The sequence below is a fragment of the Juglans regia genome, chromosome 1 (assembly GCF_001411555.2).
Source record: "Juglans regia cultivar Chandler chromosome 1, Walnut 2.0, whole genome shotgun sequence".
Classification (NCBI taxonomy): domain Eukaryota; kingdom Viridiplantae; phylum Streptophyta; class Magnoliopsida; order Fagales; family Juglandaceae; genus Juglans; species Juglans regia.
The window spans coordinates 30,738,135-30,759,599 of NC_049901.1; the positions used below are offsets into that span (position 1 = coordinate 30,738,135).

At 36.0% G+C, this 21,465-nt stretch overlaps 1 protein-coding gene across 1 annotated transcript; it reads right to left on the bottom strand.

The window, feature by feature from the left end:
* Positions 1-100: 100 nt before the first annotated feature.
* Positions 101-7,612, bottom strand: LOC109007487 (multiprotein-bridging factor 1b). The gene is made up of 4 exons (XM_018987163.2): positions 7,365-7,612; positions 6,494-6,577; positions 528-610; positions 101-449 (listed from the first exon to the last, which is right to left on the bottom strand). The coding sequence occupies exons 1-4, from the start codon at positions 7,504-7,506 to the stop codon at positions 330-332; spliced, it is 429 nt and encodes a 142-aa protein (XP_018842708.1). The 5' UTR covers positions 7,507-7,612; the 3' UTR covers positions 101-329.
* Positions 7,613-21,465: the final 13,853 nt, after the last annotated feature.

The following is a 21,465-nucleotide window of genomic DNA, read 5'->3' on the forward strand; positions in this document are numbered from 1 at the left end:
GACATAATCGTCCCGTCCTTATATTAGATTCTGGTCAAATTGGAAAGGGTTAGAGCACATATCAATAGAGAAGCGGGGAGTGTGTGAGCGCTCGTACATGGATTGGAACACGCACATCTTCATTAAACTCATCAGATCAGGTTAAGTCGAACCAGTCGTTAATTCCAAAGAGTAATCTTTTACTTTTTCGATAAGTAATTCCAGAGAGGTGTCTTACATAAGGGGGACACAAAGAAAGACACACAAAAGTAGTTCAAGTACAACAAACCATTCTTTGACAATGGACGATGCAACATCATTTGAACATAGAAGGGCCAACAAGATTCCTTTTATTTCTTTCCACGCAGTTTAGCTCCTAGAGCCCTCTCCAGCTTGGTAATGATCTGTTGATTAGGAATAGCTTTACCAGATTCATACTCCTGGATGACTTGAGGCTTCTCATTAATCATCTACAAACAAGAGATGATTTTCATTTAACAGGTCGAAATATGAGAGAGAGAGAGAGAGAGAGAGAGAGAGAGATTTACTTGAGCAAGCTGAGACTGTGTAAGCTTCTTTTCCATTCGGGCTTGCATGATAGCTTTCTTCAGTTCAGTTGGTACCCGGTCATCTACACTCATTTCAGATGAGATATAAACATGAGATCCTATAAAAATATAGATGAGCAGACTCTCCTGAAAATGGGAGAAATAATTCTGTGCAGATTCAATCCCATGCATTTACTTGGAAAAAACAAAACACCACAACAGGTCAAGCAGAATGCAAGGGTCCGTTAGGGAGAGAGAGGGAGCAGGGAGATGCATGGGAGTTGCAACTATAAGAACTAGACAGATTATAGCCTGCACAAAACCCCCACCACGTCTTCCGTGAAACCAGACAACAATCATTCAATCTAATTCCAGGCAACCCAGTTATTCAGATTTTTTTCCCTTCTTATTATGATTTTAGTATATATTTATTTTGGTTTAGTAGATGTAAGCCGGAGTTTAAGTTCCAATTAGAATTAAAATTACTAGTTGTCTATACATATGAATGTTTTTTATTAAGTAAAGATTATATTAATAAGAATGGACATAGCCTAAGTGAGTATACAAAAAGTAACACCTAATTAAGAGGAAGAAATAGATACAAAAAGTCTAGGCCACTAAAATCAACAACTTTAGCCCATAGGAATAAAGTATTAACAAAGAACAATCTAATCTCCTCTAGTGAGCGCTCTCTCTCTTCAAAATTCCGATCAATTCGCTCCTTCCATAAGCAACATAAAATACAAATAGAAACCACCTTCCAAATAGCTATGATTTGTGGAATACCCTCATATTCGTCTAGTTGGCTAGAAGCTCTACCACAGTAGTGGACATAACCCAGGCTAGCTCCAATCTTCTAAAGACATCATCCCATAACAACCTAGCAACCTCCCAATGTAGTAGTGGATTATCCACAGTCTCACCATTCTTTCTGCACATACAATACTAATCTACAATAATCACATGTGTTTCTGTAAGTTGTCCATAGTCAGATCTTTTCCAAAGAAGCTGTCCAAGCAAAAAATACCACCTTTAGAAATGCCTTATTTCTCCGAACGCTTTTCCAAGGAAAATGATTTGTCTGTAGGTTTGTAAGGGTCTTGTAGTAGGAACAATCAGAAAATGTACCTTTTCAAGTGGGTACCCACCAAATCTTATCAATTCCTTGGGTCCTCAACCTCATGGCGTACAAGAGCCTGAAAAACACAAGAGTACTGTTGCATCCACAAAATAATTATACAAAATAATCCTACAAACTGACGTGGCTTCATCTAATCTGTTAGATCTAGTTTATAATAAAAGTAACTTTACAATCTGAAGAACCACATCAACCCACATCAGTTTGTGAGATTTCTTTTGTGTAATCCTTTTTGTGGCTAGAGTATTTCCCAAAACGGAAAAGTTGCCAACTTCCCAATCATAGGCCACCTGGATAAAGTTCACATTCCATTATATTGAGCCACTCAACATCTCCATGAGGTCCACCATTGATACCTCCTATTCACGCAATCCTAAAAATTGTTGAGAATGTGTCCTTGAAGACTCTATCTCTACACCAAATATCATGCCAAAATTTGATTCTAGATCCATCTCCCATTATGATTCTAGTGTGTCGAGAAAGAATCCCCAAACCTCTTTTGATATGCTTCCAGACTCCAACCCATAAACCTCTTGTACCTCCATAGTGCTCCCCCTTTCTTCTTCTTCTTCTTCATCTCCCTCTTCCCCCTTTTCTCTCTCCCACATTCCACCATATTTGGAATGAATCACCAACTTCCACAAAGCCTCCCTCTCATAGTTATACTGCCATAATAACCATTTTCCAAGAAGAGTCCGATTGAATACCATCAAATTTCTAATCCCCAACCCACCAACAAAGATTGGAGAACATACCCTATTCCACTTAACTAGGTAAAACTTGAACTCATCACCTGACCAGCTCCAAGGGAAGTCACGTTGAAGCTTCTCAATCTGATTCGCCACAGTGATCTTAATTAATGTGGTCCTACTGCCTTTCATCAAATAAAATCTCTTCCAACCTACCCATATGCATTCGATCTTCTCTATTATTTCATCCCACGTGGATTTAACCCTGAAAGAGGCACCAATGGAAGGCCAAGGTATTTCATGGGAAAGGAGGAGACCTTGCATCCCAAAGTATTTGCCTACATCCAAAGATTGTGAATGTTTTTAACCGGAACCAACTCCAACTTGGATAAATTCACTTTCAAACCAAACACAACTTCAAAGCATGGTAGGAGTGCCCTCAATAAGCGAATCTAACTTTGCTCTACCTCACAAAAAATCAAGTATCATTTGCAAACAACAAATGAGAAATGTTAAGAATGCCCCGATTGGTGTCACCAACTGGAAACCCAGCCATAAAGCCACTTAGCCATAGCAGACATCATTATGCCAAGTGCCTCCATAACAATGACAAAAAGAAGGGGGGCAAATGATCCTCCTACTTTAGACCACGAGAGCTGTTAAAGAAACTAACTGGAATGTCTCTCACCAAAACTGAGAACCTCATCGTGGAGATGCAATACCTGATCCATGAGCACCATCGTTCCCCAATTCCACACCTTCCAAGCAAGTATAGTTAGAAGTCCCAGTTAATATGATCATAAGCCTTCTCCATATCCAGATTGCATAATATGTCCGGATCACCAGATTTTAATGTAATATCCAAACATTCATTCGCAATTAGTACTACATCCAATATTTATCTTCCCCTTACAAATGTGTTTTGGGGTCTCAATATAATCCTCACCAAGACCTCCCCCAGTCGGTTTGCTAGAACCTATACACCCCATTCACAAGACTAATAGGCAATAAATCCTTGATATTCAAGGTCCCAACCTTCTTGGAATAAGCACAATATGTGTGGCATGCTTTTCTTAAACGAGAAAAATTCCTAGAAGACCTTCCTTCACCACATCTAGCAAGATTGGAAGAAACCTATCGAAAACCATATGGACCAAGTGCTTTGTCTTTTACTATCCTCCTCACCACTTCATGAACCTTTGTCTCTTATCAAAGGGCCTCTCCAGCCAAGAAGCACTCTAATGCACAATGGTCTAAAAAGCTAATCCATCAATCTTTGGCCTCCACACCAACTGTTCATAAAAACCAGCAACATACTCCTTAATCATAGAAAGTTCCGTAGAAACAGCTCCATTGATGTTCAACATCTCAATGATATTAGTCCTCCCTATATGAATTGGCCACTTTATGGAAAAAACTTTGTACTTCAATCCCCCTCTTGTAACCATAGCACCTGAGATTTTTAACGCCATGACCCCCTCTCAAATTCCAAAACTAGCAGTGTCTTCCAAGAGTTTACATATGAATGTAATACTTTCGCTGCCATGATGAAAACGTTTTTTGGAAGATTGTGCAGAAATTCTTGAAGTTTGTGTGGTTTACTTCTCTAAGATTTCATATTTAAAAAACCTTGTGTGTAATGTTCGCACTTCACAACCCCAAAACCAGATCTGATTTTCTTCCTTTTCTCACACATTTCGAGCTCCAGCATATTCATCTTGCTAGTCCACAACTAAATCTTAAGAAACATAATCTACTTTTCCACCACAAAATCCTAACCCAAACAAAACCCTAATTCTACTGAAATAACTGTTTCAAGAGAAAAATCCTCCAACTGTGCTTCTTATTTCCAGCGCATTGAAACCCCCTCAAAACCCAATCATTCCCATTCTGATTTCAGCCATAAAACCTCCGCTTCCTGTTCACACCTTTCAAACTTAAGAACCGCAAATCCTTTTCCTTTAGGGGTCTGTTTGTTTCACTGTAAAATGGTTTTTGAAATTAATTTTCACGGTTTTCCGGTGTTTAGATACACATGGAAAAGCAAGTCAAACGGAAAACTCAAGCTTCTTTTATGGAAATTGGTTTCAGCTCAAAAAAACAGGAAATCGATTTCCAATCTTGCTCAATAGCTCTTGAATATCAAATAACACCATGCTATTCCTCTCCTCAATTTCCTATCTCTCATATTTCTTACCTCCCCTCCCCCCATTTCCTTTTTTTTAATTTTTCAATGTTTTTAATTACAAAACATTTTTATTTTTCAAAGTTACAAAATTTTTTTGACATCATTTTTTTCTTTTTTTCTTTTTTTTAATTTGATTTTTGTATTTAACATTTTTAAGTTTTAAATTTTATTTAATACTTTTAGGGCCTATTTGGATACTTAGAATATCTCAGTATATCTGTGAATAGTACTAAAATGGTTTGGGTTAAGATGTTTTATTGGATTTTGGGAAAGGAGATAGAAAAAGTTGAATAAAAATATTAGAAAGTTAAAAAAAAAATTGAATATAATTTTTTAATATAATTTTTGTTTTGAAACTTGAAAAAGTAGTCTTGTTTTTTGTGTTTTGTTTGGAAGTTTGGAAAAATTGTAATGATTAGATGAAAAAGTTAGATTTGATATTGGAAAGTATCATGTTTGAGTGATGTTTGTGAATGAAATATCTAAGAATACTTGAGAACAGTTGTGTTGCCAAACAAACCCTTAAGGTTTTTTAATTTTATTATGACATGGGACATGGACACGTCACGCGATTTGCCACATCAACATAGTATATAGTTTAATTTATAATAGAATGACTAACTAGATCAATTTTAAAAGCGCATGGGGGGGAGGGGGCATATGGTGTGGGTCTTTGGAAGTTCATTAGAAATGGCCGGGAGAGTTTTGTAATCCATGTTAGTTATGCTGTTGGAGAGGGATCTGGGATCCATTTTTGGTTTGATATTTGATGTGGTGATCAAGACCTCAATAGGGTGTTTCCGGCCATTTTTCGTCTGATTTCTGATTGGTATGCGTCTGTGTCAGATTTGCTAGTTCGTTCTAATGGCTCTTTTCAGTGAGTGGGATGTTTGTTTTACTAGAGCTGTTCAGGATTGGAAAATTGATGAAGTTTCAGCTTTTTTCATCTTTTTATACTCTTTGAGGCTTGGTGGTAATGATGGGGATAGAATGTTGTGGAAGTCCAAGGGAAGTAAAAAGTTTACAGTTCGATCGTATTATTATTTTTTTATGACGGGGGACCACCTCACGACAGTGCCCTTAGGAGCTCTATCATATTATAAGCTGTTGACATTTCAGAATAGTCCTTTTTCCTTGGAAGTGTATTTGCAGATCTCACGTACCTTCCAAAGTTGCTTTTTTCATATGGATTGCCTCTCTTGGGAAGATTTTGAAGACAGACAATTTGAGGAAGTGTGGTCTTTTTGTTATGGATTGGTGTTTCATGTGTAAGAAACATGGGGGATCTATAGATCATTTACTTTTGCATTGTGAGGTGGTAAGGGCATTGTGGGATGGAATCTTTTGTAGAACCAGTTTAGCTTGGGTGATGCCTTTAAGAGTGGTTGATCTTCATGCATGTTGGAACAGGCTTCATGGTTGCTCTCAAGTGGATGTATTTTGGAAGATGGTTCCGTTGTGTCTTATGTGATGTATTTGGATGGAAATGAATGAGCAGTGTTTCAATGATAAGGAGCATACTTTGGTGGAACTTTGGAACTTTCTAGTGTACTCTTTATTGCTTTGCACGGTAGGTAAAAGAGTTTGATATGATGGCAATAAGAAGATTCTGACCACAACCCAAATCTAAGTAGAAACAAGACTTAACAGTTAAAAAAATATATATAAAAATCCCCTATATGTATGATACGAAAATGAAGCCAAGCAATCCACAAACTCTTATTAAAAATTAAAACACAAAGATTTCCCAGGAAATAATTCTTACAAATTCACAACTTGGAAGATATAATATTTTTTAGGAAAAAAAATTAAGATTTAATGCCTATCATATCAACAAATTAAGATTCAATGTCTACAGTAGAGCTAAAGGGAGATTCAGCGCTAATTGCATGAATAATATGAAGTATGAAGAGACTCAGAAAAGTAGCTGTTGTAGGAAAAATCTACTTACGAGCAAGGTTCTCAGTTTCCTCATCCAGCTTCCTTGTGTTTAGAGAAGTGCTGCTAGAGGCAGCTTTATTTGTTCCAGCAGTAGCTGGAAATATTAAAATAACTATTATAATGGAGCATTCAAAAATCTATCCACAATTTGCTCGTAACAAAAGATAAAATGAGCTTAGAGCACCAATTACCCATCACCTTCATAAATACACCAACAGGGAACCGTACAGCTAAATAGAAGAAAGGAGGACGACAACAATAAACAATACAGAACTTAGTACAGCAATAATATAATTTTACGAATTATTTAACACTATAATAAACCTATTGACATAAGACACAAGTTATACCACACAAATAGAGTCACGAAGAGATCATACGACAGATACCACTTCGGTGGATTGATTGTAACTCAGAGGAGAAGAGACATTTATCAAGCTGCAAGCGGGCACGCATGTACACAGATGCCAGTACCAGGAAAGAAAAGCTCGTCATGAGACAGGAGAAAGAGCCTCACTTTGTATTAATAAATCCCACAACACTCGGATTATATTTGTTTCAAGCATGCATCATTTTATCATCGTAACGCTAAAATAAACTAAATATCAAAATAAGGGTGAAGAAAAAAATAAATTAGCTAAAAAAAGCACATGCTGTAATAACAGATTTATGTCTTTAATGACGTTTAAAAAATCCCAATTTCATTAAAAAAAATGTAATCAATATGAATCAATATTATCAATACCCTAACTATCACAAAAACGAACAAGTTTCTCTTCAGAAAAAAAATGACATAAAAAGCCAACTTTCAACTTGTGGAAAAATTTCTTCTCAAACAGAAAGATTGCTTTGAGTGCAGGGGTTATAAGGAAAATACGGACATTTCTTGATGGTTTCAATCTCGGCGCCGGTGCGGCGAGCGGCGTTGACAGCTTTCTCGTCCTTCTTGGCGGCGGCGTTGGGGGCCTTCTTGCGGATCACCACCGGCTCCCAGTCCTGCGAGATCGGTCCGATTCCTGCCATGCTCTTTGCGGTGCTGCTTTTGTCTCTCTTTCTCCCTTAGTCTGTTGCTTAACTGATTGCTCGCGCTGTGGTTTACGGGGGTTTGCAGCAAGGATAAGAGTAGTGTAATATATATATATTATATATATATATATAGACACACACATACAGGAACCTTGGGGCGCACGTCTATTCCTACGAGACGTAGCCCAACAATCGGATTGTCAGATTTTTTGCTTTTTTTTTTTTTTTTTTTTTTAAGATGGACAGATTTTCGGATTCGGTTAGAACGCAATAGGGTGTTAAATCTCGTTTAATTAATGAAAAATTTATGAATAGTAGAAATATAATTTATAAATAGTAGTAAGTCAGAAATAATTTATGAATAATAGTAAAATAATTTGAATTGAAATATTTTGTGAAGTTTTAATAAATGAAAAAAATTAAATTAAAATATTATAAAATTAAAATATTTTTAGAATATCACTTTCTAATATTATTTTTGTTTTAGGATTTGAAAAAGTTGAATTATTTTTTGTATTTTTTTAAAATTTAAAAAAATTGTAATAATTAGATAATGATTAGATGAAAATACTGAAAATTTAAAAGTTTGAAATCAAAGTATTTATGTTTAAATGGTATTTAGATGTTGAGATGGATTAAGACCATCTATGAAACCAAAGAGAGCCTTCATTACCTTGTTAGCTAAAATTTGTCTTAGAGAAATACTATTATGCTATTTAATTTATACCACTCATTTTATCTTGGCATCAAAGTATGGTGCTAAGTAGTTATTAAAAAAATTAAAAACAAAAATATAAAAGGGTAGAGAGAATTTAGAATTTTAGTCTTCATTTTTTGTGTTTTTAGATGCCATTTTGTTCTTTTATATACATTTTTTAAATTTTTTTAATAAGCCACATGGCACCACATTGTGGTACCACGTCAAGGGACAAAGTGAGTGATATAAATTATGGGATATAGTAGCATTACTCTATCTAATATTATATATTTTACTTTTTATCTAGCTCACTCATAACCTAAAATCATGTTAGATTATCTAACGTGATTGACATGAATAACTTAACTGGCATACATGACATTTCGTAACGTGGCGTGACATGAACGTGACATAAAAGACAGAAGTCCTGACGTAACGTAAGTGACATGAACGTAAGATGACATACTTTGAGACATAAATGTAACAGACAACATTTCATAACATGGCATACATGTAACAGTCAATATTTCATAACATGGCATAACATGTAACAGACAATATTTCATAACTTGTGACAATGAATATTACGTGACATGACATACATGTAACAGATGGCAAACGTAATGTGATATACTTAAAACAAAGAGTAACATGAGACATAATATATTATGTAACAGATAATTATTTCGTGACAGAATAATTTGTGTAATAGATAAACATGGCATAACATGGCATATATAGCAACATAGGAACATAAACTGTAGTTCCCTTATCCATCACATATACACAGTAAACTGATAGTAAGTTAAGAGCTAACTTACCTCGATCGTCGCGTTCTACTAGAATAAAGTGTGAAACACGAGGAACTGTAAGAGGGTATTCTAAAAGTTAGAAATTTAATTACTAACAATTAGAAAAGTGAAAATAGACAACTTAGAGTAAAATTACCATTTTACTCTCTACATATAGAAAAATGATCATTTTACCCATAACTTAAGAATTTCACATCCTAACTCTAAAATTTACATTTATAATGTAAATTCTATCCTAAACTCAAATATCAACACAAAAAAATTTAAAATCATTCACAACTATGAAAAACTCACAATGGCAGAAACATTTATAGGTCATTTCTCTTAATTTTGGTTGTAATTTCTTTCATCTTCAAAACCCATGATTAAACCAAAATTTTGTAATAAGAATCTTCCTATACAAAGTTTAAAAATATATTTAAAATATCCATTAAAAAAAACTAATCATTAACACCAAATTTTTTGTAAAAAGATCAAAACTTTTTAACAAAACGTAAACCCTTAAATCACAAGTTTTGATCTTAATAAAAACATCCAAGAATTCTAAAAAATCAAATCTTACTTCTAATGTATTCATAACATCATCATAAGATCAACCATGCTTTAAATCATCAAATAAAAGTCACCAAAAATCAAAAAACAACACTTGGAGTTTTTGGTTTTAAACTTAATCCATAACAGAAACTTTTCTCTCAACTAACTTTGATCAATCTCTTGATCTATGGCTTAAAGAGATGTGATCTTCAAACTAAAAAATCTCATGGTTTAAAAATGTGTCCTAAAGAAGATCCAACCATCAAACTTAAAATCACATGGCTAAAACTCAATAAAATAAGGATCTAACCCAAAAACATCAAATCTTAGGCCTAACCGAAATCCTCTTGCATAGAAAAATCATATCTTTACAACTAATACTGAATATCTTCAAAATAACATCCTAACATGTATATAAGAGGCTTAGGATAATCATATAAAAATATCAAAACCTTTGGAATAAGATCCAACCACGAAATATTCAAACTTTCCCAAAACAAAAACTATGTTTCCACTTCCAGTTTTCAAGTTTTTAAATCTAAGGAAATCTATCATCAAAAGCTTTATCCATGCAAAAAAACCTCAATGAACATTTATAAACACAATCTAAAACACTCCATAAAAGTTTCGGACCAAGATATGTCCAATAGCTTGGTCAAAAATTTCAAAAGATAACATACTCTCCATTTTTAACATACTTTCCATAGCTAAAAATACTTTTAACCAATCAAATGAGCATGAAATGAGATAAATAAGATATCCACTGAAACTACACTCAAAGACAAACAACGTTTGTGAATGATTCATTGTGAGAAAACACTTACAAGGGGTCTAAAATCTCCACGCAATAAGACTCAGGAATCTGCCCAAGAGAGCTATTTTTAGTTTCTCTCTAAGAACGGGGTGAAGAAGTAATGAAAGAGAGTGAAATGTGTCTTGCACGACTTTAGACTTCTGGAGACTTTATACTTCTGGAGGAGGAATTTATGGGCTTGAATGACCCTTGATTGGAGGTGGCTATGTGACATAAAGTGGAGAATAGAGAGGAGCAAGGACTGTCTGTAGCAGCTATGAGGGATGGAGGTTGATGGAGTGGCTTTCTCCTTCACATCAAAGCACTATTGGGTGCAGCCAATGGCAGTGGATGGTCTGCCATGTGGGGGAGGAAACTTCTTCAAGAAGTTTTGCCAATATGGCCAAATTTGTGGATCTTGGTAGGCCCCAACCAAGTGGCTTCAATTTGGGATTTAAAGGGGGTTTCATTAAGATTTGATATGCTATCAAGTCCAAAATCAATTTTTCTTGACCCAATCTAATTTTCAAGTTTTAAAATGTTGGATAATGATATCATAACAAGGATTTGATTAATTAATAGCACGTGAAAATGATTTAATCAAGTAATTAAACACAATACTAGAAATCGGGTTAGAAAGGGTTTAGAGGCCAATTTTAGGATTTGGGAAACCATTTAGGGTTTCCGTTTCAACCAATTTTTTGGAGTTTCAATTAGATCTCAATCATTTAGAGTTTTGTTAGGATTGAAACCATATTTGGTCTGGCACAAAGTGGTTCATCAGATGAAACAAAACTTGGCTTAAGTGGCATGATCTCACACCTTACTTTCCTCACAAATCTATCTAATGATTCCTCTTTATGCCAAGTGTCTAATACCATTCACTATGTGTGGCTAAGATCTTTTCAAGTGTCTAAATAAAACTTCTCTAACCTAATTTGGACATTCCACATTGTGATTTTGAAAACACTGCACTGGGTGCACTTATCGAGGTTACTATTCACTCCAAAAAAAAAAGCATAATAAACTTAGTACTGAAAAATTCTAAATATTCATATTAACCTATAGTGAAAATCGTTTACCAAAATTCAACCCCAAAGTGCCCCTAAAAATAATTTCACAATTTCGAACATGTGTTTCATCCGGAATTATGAAAATTGGCTATTGCGTCATAAAATCCTAAATAATCAATTGAGTCTAATGGTGTAGACCATAACGCATTTTGACACTTCTAACTATCTCAAATAATTAAACCCATATTTCTAGCACCATAGTAAGTGATAACACTGACTATGTTGACAGACTAAAACTTGTGCGATTTGGTCAATTCGTAAAAACTTATGGAGTTTTCACGAGGTTCCTAAAGTCAATAGAAATTTCACCAGTGAATTTCTAGCGGGCTGTTACATAAACTTTCTTTTATCCAGCTACTCATATTTTTTGTTCTAAGTAACAGTCTTATTGAAATTTTATAAATAGATCAGGGGCTCTAAGTACTTCTCACTCATATGAAACCAAGCCTTTCGAGATTTCTTATCTTTCTTTTTGTAATTCTTAAAATTACAGCATTCTCAATTCTTTATGGGCTTATCTTAGAGTACTAATAATATTTTATATGAATATTATTCTAATAATAAATTCAATATGATTGTAGCAATGACGGTAGAACAAGAACAAATGGCTACCGAGGAAGCGTCTAGTTCACGTCTTCATCCTACTCAACGTCGTATGTTCATCTCACATGTTCCATTAGAAGGCCATCAATGTCTTTTCCATGACTACTATGAATAACCACCAATATATCCTCTCAATGTTTTAGAAGGGGGTTCCGAATGAGTCATGATCTATTTTTATGCATCCATTATGCAGTAGAAGCTAATAATGATTATTTTGCTTGAAAAAGAGATGCGAGTGGCAGACTCAAATTGCCTTCCCTTCAAACGATGACTACAGCAATTAGGATGCTCGCATATGGAATAATGACAGATCTTATGGATGAATATTTGAGGATCAGAGAAAGCACCGCACGATTGAGCATGAAAAGACTTATTAAGGTAATCGTGGCAATTTTTTTATAAATACTAGGTCTCCAAACAGCAGTGTATACAGCAAGATTACTAGATGTTGGATAATGATGTGGATTTTTAGGAATGTTTGGGAGCATTAATTGCACGCCCTAGAAATGGAAAAATTGTCTAAGTGCTTAGAAAGACATGTACTCTAGTCATGTAGATAAACCAACTATTATTTTGGAGGTCCTTGCGTCTTAAGGTTTTTGGATATGGCATGTTTTTTTGGTTTACCTGGGTCTCATAACGATATCAACGTACTAGATCGATTTCATTTGTTTGCTATCCTAGCCCAAGGTTGTACTCCTCCATGCAACTACTCAATCAATGGTCAGGAGTATACAATGTAATATTATCTTGTTGATGATATATATCATTCTTGGGCAACATTAGTGAAAACAATCATTGATCCATAAGGAAATAAGAGAAAACATTTTGCTGCCACTCAAGAGTCGACAAGGAAAGATATGGAATGTGCATTTGGAGGAATTCGAGCCAGATTTGCAATTTTGAGTGGACTTGCTCGGTACTTTCATTGTAAAGTATTAAAGGACAACATGTACACATGCATTATCTTTCACAATATGTTGTTGAAGATAAGCATCACCTATATCTCGGTGTAGACCAATTCGTTTATGAACAAATGAATTATAGTCCCTATGAACCAGTTTCACGAGATCATATACCTGAATTAATGAAGTTTATTGAGCAAGATCATCATATTATAGACAGATGAGCTCATTCTCGACTCCAAGCTGACCTTATCAAGCCTATATGGGGTATGCATGACCAATCATAATTTTACTACAATGAAGTTTTATTTATTTATTTATTTATTATAAAGGTACTAATCTCATTAATCATAATTACCACTTACATCGACTCTTATACGAGATGAGTGATATAGTTATAGCATTTCTTTGGTGACTATAGGTGAAATACATGATGGGCATGTTTCAAGATCATACACATCCTCTATGCATTCAAGGGCATTTTTTGCTAGGTGATGGGCTGCCATATTAGCTTCTCGATATGCATGTGCTACTGACCAAAAAAAATAAGAATTAAGAATCTTCCTTGCATCTTCTACAAGGCAGCCACCTAAACTCCGGTTAAGTGTGTATTGTTTCAGTAAATCCACCACTTGCTTTGAATCCCCCTCCAGACATAATTGTGTTAGGCCAAGCTCTTTGTAGAAAACTGTTGCTAAAAGTAGGCCATAGGCTTCAGCATCAAAAGGAATTCCTTTGAGGGTTCTGTTTGCACACAAACCTCTAATAACCAGTCCACGATGATATCTGATGAGGACTCCAATTCCAATTCTCCCTTCCTTCAATTTTACAGTCGCATCCCAATTAACCTTGAAGGATCCCACATCTGGTTTTGACCACCTTGGAACCCCTACAGGAGTCGTGATACTAACTCCTGGATCCTCTGTGAGAGCTTCCCTGTATGATAAGAGTTCTACCTTAGCCTATTGGTGAACAGTAGTTGGGTGTTTGAACTCTTTGCCATGGATAACATTAATCCTTCTAGACCATATTCCTTTCATGGTGACTGCCACCTCATTAAGTTCCTCTGGACTGAGAATCTCTACAAGTCTTGACCAGATATCAACAATCAAGTCACTGTGAATAGATAGCTTCTACACTTTCCTCACTCCCTGACCCCACTCATCCTTAGTAGCAATACAACCCCATAAAATCTACAACTTTTCTTCTTGTCAGATTTGCTAGTGTTGGGAGGGCCTCATTACATGCTCTCCATAAAAACATCTTAATAACAAGGGTTACTCTTAGCTTCCAAATAGTCTTCCAAACTTATTTTTCCTTAGCTTTGCCTGAGGTCTCCCCTTCTAGAACTCGTTCCATCTCTTCGCTAAGGTGATATCCTCTTTTGACAGTGTATATACCATTTTTAGTAAAATATCAAACTAGTTTGTCTTCTCTCCCCCCCAGACTAACTGGTATCGCTTTGATGTCATCTATTTCTTGCTTGGAGAAAAGTTCTTGGAGGAGAGGTTCCTTCCTCTGCTGCAGTTGGGGGTCAATAAGATCACATACTTTTTCACACCAACAATCTACTTCTCGGATGGACTAGACCTTGAAAGGGGGGAAAAGGTATCCATTTATCATTCCATATATTTACTTGTTGGCCATTCCCTACCCTCCATATGAGGCATTCCTTTAACAGCCTTAAGCCAACATGAATACCTCTCCAAGCAAAGGATGAACCTGTCCCCACTTTAGCTTCTAGAATCCCCACCTTATTAAAGTACTTCTGCTTTAGGATCTTGGCCACCAGAGAATTTGGGTTTTGTAAGATCCTCCATCCTTGCTTTGAGAGTAAGGCTAAATTAAAACTCCTCAAATCTCTAAAACCAAGGCCTCCCATTTCTTTGCTGTAGCTGAGTTGTTTCCAATTAACCCATTGAATTTTGGAAGTATCTTCATTGAAACCCCACCAGAATTTCCTGAGTAATTGATTTAACTTACTAGTTATGGAGGCTGGTAGCATAAACATACCCATAGCATAAGAAGGGATGGCTTGGAGGACTGCTTTGAATATGACTTCTTTCCTTGCAGCAGAGAGGAATTTATTTTTCCAGTTTGTAACTCGATTCCATGTTCTATCAATAAGAGAATGGAATGATGCCACCTTTGCTCTGCCCACCAAGGTAGGTAGTCCCAAGTGTTTTTCAAAAGTACCAGAAGATTTAACACCTACAAGCTCCAAGATTTGTTGTTGTACTCCCTGGCTAGTGTTTTTACTAAAGAAAATGGAGGATGTCTTTGTTCAAAACCTGTCCCGAGGCCTTCTCATATATGTTAAGTATGGTGAGCACATAATTGAGTTCCTCAGATTTAGCTTGGCAAAATAATAGACTATCATCCATGAAGAAAAGATGATTCACTAGACTGGGCCTCTTCCAATTGGGACTAGAGTCAGTGCACCACAGGCTTTTGGTTGGTTTTGAAGAGAAGTGAGAGCTTCTGCACATAGTATAAAAAGGTAAGGGGACAAAGAGTCCCCTTGCCTAAGTCCCCTTGAAGGCAAAAAAGACTTTTGAGGCTTCTCATTCACATGGATCGAATAAGATACAGGATTAAGACAAGTCTGGATTATGTTTATCCAATGTAGAGGGAATTCCATCTTAGTCATGATAGCTTCAACAAATTTCCATTCCACCCTATCGTAATCTTTACTCATATCTAACTTAAGAGCCATAAAGCCTCTTTTGCCTTTCATTCTTGAGTTCATGGAATGTAGGATCTCGTAGGCTACAAGTGTGTTATCAGAGATAAGTCTTCCAGGTACAAAAACACTTTGGTTAAGAGAAATAAGCTTTGGCACTATGACCTTCAGCCTGTTTGCAAGGGTTTTAGAGACAATTTTATAGACAACATTACACAGGCTAATAGGTCTATAATCAGTTACTCTCTTGGGGTTTTTTACTTTGGGTATGAGGGAAATGAAAGTGTCATTAACCTCATTGAGAAAACCACCTTGGTTTAGAACCTTGAGTGCATAGTTACACACTTGCTCACCCACCACCTCCCAATGCTTTTGGTAAAACTGAACTGGGAAACCATCAGGGCCATGGGATCCTAGTGGATTCATTTGAAAAATGGCATCTATTATGTTCTCTCTAGTGAAAGAATTCATTAGCCATGCCTTCATCTCCATATCCAGTTTTGTTCTCAGAGCATGCAAACAGTTTTCAAAATTAGAGGGATGGGAGGTAGCAAATAGAGAAGAGAAGTAACCTGTGAAGACATCTCCAATCTCTGCCTGCTCAGTTACCATTCTTCCTTGCAAGGACTTAACACCTTTAATAGTGTTTGTCTTCCTTCTTTGACTAGCTTGCATATGAAAAAAATGGGTGTTCCTATCTCCAAGTCTGAGCCAATGTTGCTTTGCCCTTTGGCGCTACTTTAAGTCATTTTCTATCATGAAAGATACCACTTCCTTCTGAATCTATTTCATCGTAGCTAAATGATGGCCTGAGCCAGTTTCTTGGAGATGCCCAATCCTTTGTAGCCCCTAAGTGATGGCCATTTGCTCTTGTTGTTTAGTTTGCTGCTTCCAAGCCAGAAAGTCTTGTTGGCAAACACCAAGTTGTTTCCTCAATAAGCTAGCCTCACAGCCTGTTTCATTGTCCTTCTTCCATGCCTCACTTATAATATTTTGGCATTCTTCCTTCAACTCCCATGCCATCTCATATCTAAAACACATTTTTCTTTTCCTTCTCCCATAACTTTTACTCACGTTTCAATGAGAAGAGGTGAATGATAAGATTTTATAACAGCAAGGGCAGTACACGAGCCATGATTAAAAAGGTCACTCCATTCCTTATTCTCGAGGGCTTTATCTATTTTTTCCTTTGTGAAATCCCTTACATTCCTATTATTTGACCATGTAAAGCATAGCCCCTGTGCATGAATGTCATTTAGGCCACAAAAATCTACTGCTTGCCTAAACTCCACAATTTGTTTATAAGGTCTGCTTGCTCTTCCCATTTTTTCCTTTTGGTGAAGGATCTCATTGAAGTCACCAGAGCAAAGCCAGTTCATGGGGCTGGAAGGTTTAAGCATCCTCAAAAGTTGCCAACTGCTGCTCCTTTTCCAGATTCGGGGTGTCCATAGAAGCCTGTAAATTGACATGTTGGTCCACTATCCTCTTCCTGAACTAGTGCACTAATGTGCCATCCAGTGTAGTCTATCACTTTGACAATCCATTTTTCTTTCCATAAAAGAGCAATACCACCACTTAGTCCCACACATTCCACAGCAAAACAACCATCCATCTTCAGGCTTCTCTTGACCTCTTCCATCCTCCTGTTTATGCTTTTAGTTTCCACTAGGAAAATTAAAAAAGGGCACTTTTCCTTAGTTAAATTCCTACGGACACTAATTGTCCTAGGGTTCCCAAACCCTTGACATTCTACACCAAGATACTCATTGATTATGGCAGGGCTGGAAACCAGCCTCTGCCTTAACAAGGTAATTCTCCTTCGTGTCATCATGCTTCTTAAACTTTTTTGAAACAGATTCAACTTGTGTCTTCCTTCTTTTGTAGCCCCTCTGATAATAAACTATGGCCAACCCATTGGAGGTGCTAGCCAAGTGTGTATCACCATTGCCTTCCGTATGGATGAACCTTTCATGAGCCTTCCTTTTCCACCTTCTTACAGTGCTCACCAAGTCTTCCCTACCAAATTTCACCAGAGCTTCTGTGCTATTCAGACTGTCTGTCACCACCCTCTTTCCAGAGCCATGTTGCCTAGAAACATAATGACTCACAATAGGTGCCACCTCACACCTTTTAAATGTTTCCCGATTTTTAGGATCAGATGTGGGAAACAAATTTCCTTCTTTATGCTCAAGTGCTTGTGGTGGTGTGTTAGACTCGAGTTCCATGCCCATATTAGCTTTTTGTATGTCCTTGGCTTCTAGGGCTCCTTTGAAACTAAAACACTCATGCATGTGGGTTGGCTGCATGGTATCTGGTAGATGTTCGTCTGTCTGAGCTTTAGAAAACCACCCTGAACAACTCCTTCTCCCACTTTTTCTTTTGTTGGTGGTTGAGATTGGACATCTCGAGTTCTTTTTTCCTCGTTTTTCGCTGGGGACGTTTCCTGTTTCCCTGCCAAGACTTCCACCTCGCCAACCTGGTTGTTGTACTCTAGTTCCTCTCGGTCAAAACGACCCCTACCTCCTTGCTGTTCACCATTGCAGTGGTAGCTACGACTATAAAAAATATTAATGTTTCTAGGTTGACCTTGTAACCAGGGGCCAAACTGGTATGAAACCTGTTCATCTCCTTGTTGATCCGGTCTCAGCCGTGTGCAGTTTTTTCCTTTATGATGAACACTTGAAACAAAAACTTTGTAATCTTTCGTATTTAAGGGAAATCCAATGTTGTTTCTCACCTAGCATCAACAACTTCCCTCTCAACAGAGGTTTATGGAGGTCCACCACTACTCTCACTCTGAGACACCTCCCCCTTGCACGTCCATCAGCCTCAGCTTCTACCCTGATTATGTGACCAATGGATGTTGCAAATTTCTTTCTGAACTCTTCTGTCATGGTTGCTAATGGGAGGTTATGCAACTGAACCCAGAAAGGTTCGAAGAGAAACTGTAAAGCATGGATAGATATCGTTTCATCCACTTCCATCATGGTAAGAAGATGTCTATCGAAGAACCATGGACATCCACTTAAGACTCTCTCTTTATCTACCAGCTTTTGGAATTCAATCAGGAAACATTGTTCTCCCAATTCTTTGAAAATAACCCACCCTTCCAACCTCCATATTTGAGACATCGTGATCTGAAACCCCTCACTATTAACTTCTTTCTCGGTTAGAGCCTTCCCCACAATACAATTTTTGCCTCATGCATCTTCCTCTGTGGAATTTTCATGATTGACATGAAAGAAAGAACTCTCTTCCTTAGATAGATGTAGCCTTTCCCTACAATGGAGTTTTATTAAATGAGTTTTATTTGATCTATGATTGTTTTACTACAATCGGGTTTTATCCAATTGAGTTTTATATGATAACTAATTAATGAAGTTTAATTACTTATTAAAAAAATACTTTATGAGCAAAGAATATTGCAAATTGAACATGGGCAATGAATAAAAAAAAAAAAGACCATACCGAAGGTGGGAAAATTAAACTGCAAAGTCATTGGGGTCAATGAATATTGCAAAGAATAAAAAAATAAAAAAGACTTTGTGGGCAATGTTATTAAAACATAATGGGATATGTCAGAGTCTTGCAAAGTGAACGCATCAAGCTAGGAGTTTCCATCTACTTCACCAAATTCAACGTACCAAACTTTACAAAAATTACATACAGTATTAACCAAACTTTGTTTCCAAAAAACCACCAAACTGTATTAGCCAAACTCTACAAAAGTCACAAAACTATATTCCCCCAACTCTATTTCTAGAAATTATAAAAACCACCAACTCTTACAAAAGCAAATTGGTTCATGAGGAGTTATAAAAACACAGATCTACTCCAAAAATTATAAAAGCAAATTATTCCAAAAAATAAACCACACATGAATTACAGCCCAAAATTTGTCGCAATAGTTGTTGCCTTGCCACTCAAACATTATCTAATAACAAATGTATTTCCAGCACGTGTGATTGCCCAGCCACTAAAGCAATCAAAAAAGTGTTCCATAACAACATTAAAACCATAAAAACAGTACAAAAGGAGTTAAGAGTCATCTACATACCTCTAAAAGGCTAAGATAGAGACGGAGATGAAGGCCTCTTCCTTGAGGTCTCAAAACTTTCCTTTTGAAGATTTTCAAAATACTCTTGTTGCATTATATTCATGCCAGTAAAATCTAATTTCATAATTCCTATCTCGATCTTTTTCTTCTTAAGGTGTAGTAATTCACATCTATCGTTCTCTACCTTGTTGACCTTTTGTTTTCTCTCCATCACGCATATGGTTTTGTTATTGTTCATGCTACTTAATGGATTATTAAATTCAGTGGCTGAAGCTTCTCTACGTTTTCTCTTTCTCAACCTTCTTGCCTAGAGGTCTTTTACAATTGACCTTGACATTGTCATCTATAATGTCTTCTCCTAGTGAAGTCGACTCCACAATAGCCGAACATTTCCCAGTTGGTTTTCTTCTCGTTAATAGCTTTGACATATGTTATTGTCATTTTGGTTGGTGTCTCAATAAATTTCAGCAATGTTTCATGGTATAGTTGGCCTTATGCATCTCTCTGTACATGATTTTGATCTTCTCAATCTAAAAAGGTCAAATGAGAATGTAAAACTCCCTCCCTAGAGATTGAATCGGCTACTACGTTTCATCATAGTTTCCCTTTATACGTAAATAATATAAAACCTAACAATTAATAAAATATACTCATTTTTCTTATAACTTCAAAACTCAAAATAAGATGTTTGTCAAAATATAAGACTATCCCATTAGTTACACATTAAAAACCATAATTATTTACATAATATGAATATCTATCATGTTTACAAAATACTTGTTTTCTCAAAATACATAAACCAAAGTCCATCATGTTCAAAAAATAGTTTCACAAAACCAACAGAAACTAAAACTCCATTAATAAGACCCAACCCAACACTACTAAGCATCCATCTCTCCTTGAGTAGTGTCTTGCTCTACAGCTCTACAGCTTTTTCTTTATCATTACCTAGACATTTAAAATATTAAACACAAAAGTGAATCTAATAATCAGTAAGTAGTTACACCATACAATTAAAATATTATGTATAGTTTATTCAATTTCTTTTGAAAGGGCATACAAGTCTAAAACATTTTCATTAAACATTTCTAAATCAATTTTTACTTTTCATTGGCCTGTAGATACTATTGCACCCTGCATTTTAGGGTTAGTGGTTTTTTAGACCCAACTTCGCTCATGGCCACAAGTTGGAAATCCATCAGTCAGGATGGCACCACTAGGTGCACTACCAATAGAACCAATCTGAGATTGCAATTTGTCCATTTCTTTCGTACCATCATCATTAAGTCATTGGCCATTACGTATTTTCATAAATAAAACTTGCACTTCCTTTTCATTCCATTTATCATAACATAACAGTTTCTTTTTCTTTTTTTGTCCAATGAAATGTGCATTTTCTTTTATAAAAAAAAAGGTATGCATTTCATGCTATAGCCTTACATTAGGAAAGTCACTAATTTTTAAGAAAACATATACATGATAAATTGCATTATCTCAACCATGAATGCGGATGCTTTATATCATATTTATACACACATTTAAAATTAATAGGATGCTCGACATGGGCTACCGAGAAAGGCATATACATTATATACATTTACTATTTTACTACAAAGAACCATTTGTAGAAAAAATTGAGCATTTTAGCAAAAAAATATTGTGGAAAAAGCATGGTCATACCTACTTACCTCCAAGCTTAACCTTTCAATCCTATTTAATGAAATGGAATGAACATATCATTATCCACCTCATATTAAGTTTTCCTATCTATACTTTTAGCTAGTTCTTTACTTTAATCC

What these genes read in the sequence shown, in the direction of transcription:
- LOC109007487 (XM_018987163.2), bottom strand. Translation starts at nt 7,506, where the DNA reads ATGGCAGGAATCGGACCGATCTCGCAGGACTGGGAGCCGGTGGTGATC. An exon ending in GGAAACTGAGAACCTTGCTC is followed by an intron (nt 611 to 6,493) that starts GTAAGTAGATTT and finishes AAATGAGTGTAG; the next exon opens with ATGACCGGGTACCAACTGAA. An exon ending in CACAGTCTCAGCTTGCTCAA is followed by an intron (nt 450 to 527) that starts GTAAATCTCTCT and finishes TCTTGTTTGTAG; the next exon opens with ATGATTAATGAGAAGCCTCA.